Here is a 4,272-nt window from a genome sequence, read left to right on the forward strand (position 1 = left end):
CGATATTCATTTCACGAAAGAATTTTGTAATGTTATGAGGAGAGATGATGATTTCGTAGAGACACTTTGCAGCAACCTTCAGACCACGAAAACCAGCTACTTTGACCTCTCCCCATCCTCCTTTACCAAGGACTACCTCTGTCATTGTAATCTCTCTTCTATTCACTACCCAGGAAGACTCTGCCACTTGTATCTGCTCTTCAAGTTGTCTCTCTCTTTCTTGGAACTCTCTCTCTCTTTCCACAAGCTGTTGCTCTCTTTCTTGAAGCTGTCGTTGAAGATCCTGAACTTGCCTCTCTCTTTCTTGTCCTTGTTGCTGGCTTTCCTGAAGCTGCTGCTGAGCTTCTTGAAGCTGTTGTTGAAGACCCTGTTCTCTTTCTCCACCCTGTTGGATTTCCCTCTGAAGCTGTCGTTGGCTTTCTTGAAATTGCTGCTCTTGTTCGTGAAGCCGCTGTTGAAGATTCTGCTCTTGTTCCCTGGCCTGCCTTTCTCTTCCCCGTGCCTGTTGAATTTCCCTCTCTCTTTCTTGTCCTTGTTGCTGAGCTTGTTGAAGCTGTCGTTGAAGACCCTGTTCTCTTTCCCCACCCTGTTGGATTTCCCTCTGAAGCTGTTGCTCTCTTTCCCTGCCCTGTTGAATTTCCCTGTCTTTTTCTTGTCTTTGTTGCTCTGATTCCCTCTCTCTTTCTTGAAGTTGTCGTTGAAGATTCTGCTCTCGTTCCCTGGCCTGCCTCTCTCTTTCTTGTCCTTGTTGCTGTGCTTGTTCAAGTTGTCGTTCTCTTCCTTCAAGTTGTTGCTGTAGTCTGTTTCTAACTTGTTCCTTTTCTCTTCTCTCCTCCTCTTGTTCCCTTTCCCTTTCTTGTAGTACACGTGTCAGACGGTCTATTTCTCTTCTATCCTCAGGTTGAACAGGTTGAGATGCTTCCCATTCTCTTCTCCTTTCTTGTAGTTTCTCTTGATACTGGTCCAGAGGTATTACACTAGTAGACCAATCACTAATATATGTCTTTATAAAAAGGCCTGAGACTTTAGTTCCTTCGAGGACTAAAGAAAATAAAGTAATACTAGCTACATGCATATATGTATCATTAATCAGAAAATACAGAATTACTGTTATATCAATAACAACTTGACAAGTAATGTAATGCATAAATGTACAGTGTACATGTATAATAATAATTAATATAATATCAGCTACTACTGTATAGTGGAAAAATTAATTAAATTCATTTATATTATTTTGAATTATTATGTCAGTTAATAAAGCAAATCTGGTGAAACAAGACACCTACAGTGCATGGCCTCGCCCCTATAGCTGCTATGGTGCATGCCCGCACTGCAATAGCTGTTTGATTATCAGCATGAAGAGAGTCTGCTCAACACTAGCTTCCTACAGTTGCACTTGCTCTTGAATACCTGCAGAAGTAGCAGCACTGCAGCACATACATGCAGCAGCTCCAGCCCCTCCCATGCATGCAGACTAAAAGGTGGCATTACATCATCAACTGCAATGATGGCAGTAAGAAGACCATGTGAGAAAGAAGCTTCACTTTTTCTTTACTAATCAGCAAAATGTGATAAACTTGCTGACAGAAAAGTTGCTGCCTTTGTATATTTGAGACATTATAGGTACTTTAGTTTGCTCTAGCACTTCACAAACGAGTGACCTCAAAAATTTTGAGTAAGTATAACTCTTCATCAAGTAAGATTCAGAGAAATCTGTTCATATTTTTTGAAGGCCATGTTCTAATCTACTGAGAAATGCTACCAGCTATCTCTAAAGTGCCAACACAACGGAACTTGGCTCAACTACTCGATTTTCTTACTTTGAAGCTTCTGTACCTAGAGCTTGTATTTGAGCAACACAAAACAGTTAAGAAAGATTTTTCCAAGTCAAAAAGAAAGATCTAGGAGCTTAGAACACGCTGTGCTAAAGTTATTGTTTATTAAAGACAAATTTCAGTTGTAAAGAATGAATGAATGAATGAACGAGAGCACTAAAGTGCATAACCTTGACCCAATCTGTATGTAACAACTTTAATAAACTAAGAGAAAATAATTGCTGAAAGTTTTGAGACAGAGAAGAAGCTTCAGCATGTACTAGATTTATTAAAACTTAGTGAATGTTTTGAAACAGACAAAGAATTTTTTGTTTTTTTAGTCTAAGAGCTCCAGCCAGGAGCCCTGCTCCAGCATATTTGCTGCACTGCTGCTAGCTGCAGCAATGTAAAGGTGCGGCTGCGATGAAGGTGTGGCTCAATCAAGCCATGCTCCACCCCACACACAGTAAATGGTAGTGATGGGGGATTCCAGAAATTTGCATTCGATTCCGATTCTGAATACTTTTGAGACTGGAATCGATCGAATCTAATACCAATTCCGAGCATTAGATCTGCAAATGTGCAAAGCCACGTGGTATCAATTACAGCAATAAAAATGCAATAATGATGAATAATTGAGGTATTAACTACTGATTAATTAACTATTATTAATATCAAAGGGTGTGGCTGGGTGTGGTTTAATTCGGAATCGTTTTAAACGATTCCTACTTCTCTTTTGATACGAGTCGATTCCATTCGGAATTGAAGGATCGAATACTCTGGACTCGGAATCGCCCATCACTAGTAAATGGTGGTACATGGCCCTAAGTGGTGAAGGAAGCTTTGGTTTTTCTCGACTTTTAAACAGTTTAGCATACATTTGTTAGGCTCTATTTGTTGCATACAAACTGCTATCTAGTCCCTAATGTTAAAAGCCTCTGGCTGCTACCTCAGGAGAAGAGAGCCTCGTCTAAACTCAAAAGGTATGAAAGTTTGGGCTATCATATCTTTGAAACGAAGACGATTGGAGCAATTCCTCTCATATTAATGAAAGATGAGGCTTTGCTTTATTGTTTTATCTGCCCTGTTGCTCTTTTGCTTTCACTACTAAAGAGCTGCAGGAGAGCCGACTACATTTGGCGGCTTTGCCAGCTTCTTTTCCACGGAAAAGACAAATCAAGGATTCCCAAGATGGACAATAACTTTTTCTAGAGCCAGTGTTGATTATAAGACTCTCCGGGACAAGACAAGAAAGCAGTGTCAGCTCAAAAGTGGAGGTCAAGCGAACACACACACACACAGACAGACAAAACGACTGCTTTACCCTCGACTAACGCCTACGTGGTCTTGGGTAATGACAGACACACACAACAACTACCTATACCTTGCGTAGGTGAGGCCAATAGTATCCTATACCAAAAGGCTACCGTATAGCGGGAAATTTTGGGGGGACTAAAATTTGGCGAATTGCTAAATTTTGGTGATTGGCAGATTTTAATTTGGCGAATTGGTGGCCACGTGCCATTGAGCATGCGTATAATGGCTTAAAATGGTGGGTTCTTATTTTGGTGATAGGCTATCAAAATGCCAAATTCGCCAAATTTAATTCCTTCCAAAATTTCCCGCTATACGGTATACTGTTAATTTATAATTATTATATTCAATATGTACAAATTGTGTATATTCAATACATTTGTATTTACATGTACTCACTGAGTTCAATAACTGCTGTATCTCTGTATGACGTGGTTCCTCCAAACACAATTATCCAGTTAGTGGTTGGAGTCACACTCCACAATGAGAGAGAATGATAACTTCTATAAGTGAAATTCTTTGGTATATTAAACTATAAAGGAGAATTATAATAAATATAATTTGTAATATTCATTGTCACGTACTGTACATGTACATGTATTGTTATTAAAATTTGATTAACTCATTCCTCAATAGTTTATCCAAAACCATAAACTCCACCCAAAATGTCTAAACCACACCCACAATATAATGTTATACTTACCAATTTCTTCCATGATTTATTTTTAATATCAAATATCCAAAGATCAGAAATACCACCCACCACTAGTAGGTGTGGTCCTGAGCTAGTGTTAATCAATACACTGGAATGAGCACATCTTTCCTTAGGCCATTGTACTGATCCTCCAGGATTAGATAACTTTAAACAATTCTAAAATAATAAAATCATCATAAACTGCACCCACACACACTCATGAATGTAATTATACTAATAATACACTCACCACTGATGTATCAGTAAAATTAAGAATATATACATTGTTACTCCTTTCATTAGCAGTGACACCTCCAAATAATATAGCACTGGAATTATTAATTGATGTTAAAGTGAATTGGCTAATAGGAGGTGGTCTGTCTCCAGTGACAGTTGGTGATATCCAATCACCTAAAATAATAAATATAATAATATAATTAATGATCA

At 38.5% G+C, this 4,272-nt stretch overlaps 1 protein-coding gene across 1 annotated transcript; it reads right to left on the reverse strand.

Annotated features, from left to right (window-relative positions):
• Positions 1–4: 4 nt before the first annotated feature.
• Positions 5–3,949, reverse strand: LOC109589199 (putative uncharacterized protein DDB_G0271606; the record flags this gene model as incomplete). Its single annotated transcript, XM_020005314.1, has 6 exons — positions 3,934–3,949; positions 3,835–3,896; positions 3,531–3,663; positions 919–1,041; positions 729–888; positions 5–485 (listed from the first exon to the last, which is right to left on the reverse strand). Coding segments are annotated over exons 1-6 (975 nt in total), but the record flags the coding sequence as incomplete, so codon positions are not given.
• Positions 3,950–4,272: the final 323 nt, after the last annotated feature.

This window comes from Amphimedon queenslandica, unplaced genomic scaffold (assembly GCF_000090795.2).
Source record: "Amphimedon queenslandica unplaced genomic scaffold, v1.1 AMPQUscaffold_11548, whole genome shotgun sequence".
In the NCBI taxonomy this organism is placed as follows: Eukaryota; Metazoa; Porifera; class Demospongiae; order Haplosclerida; family Niphatidae; genus Amphimedon; species Amphimedon queenslandica.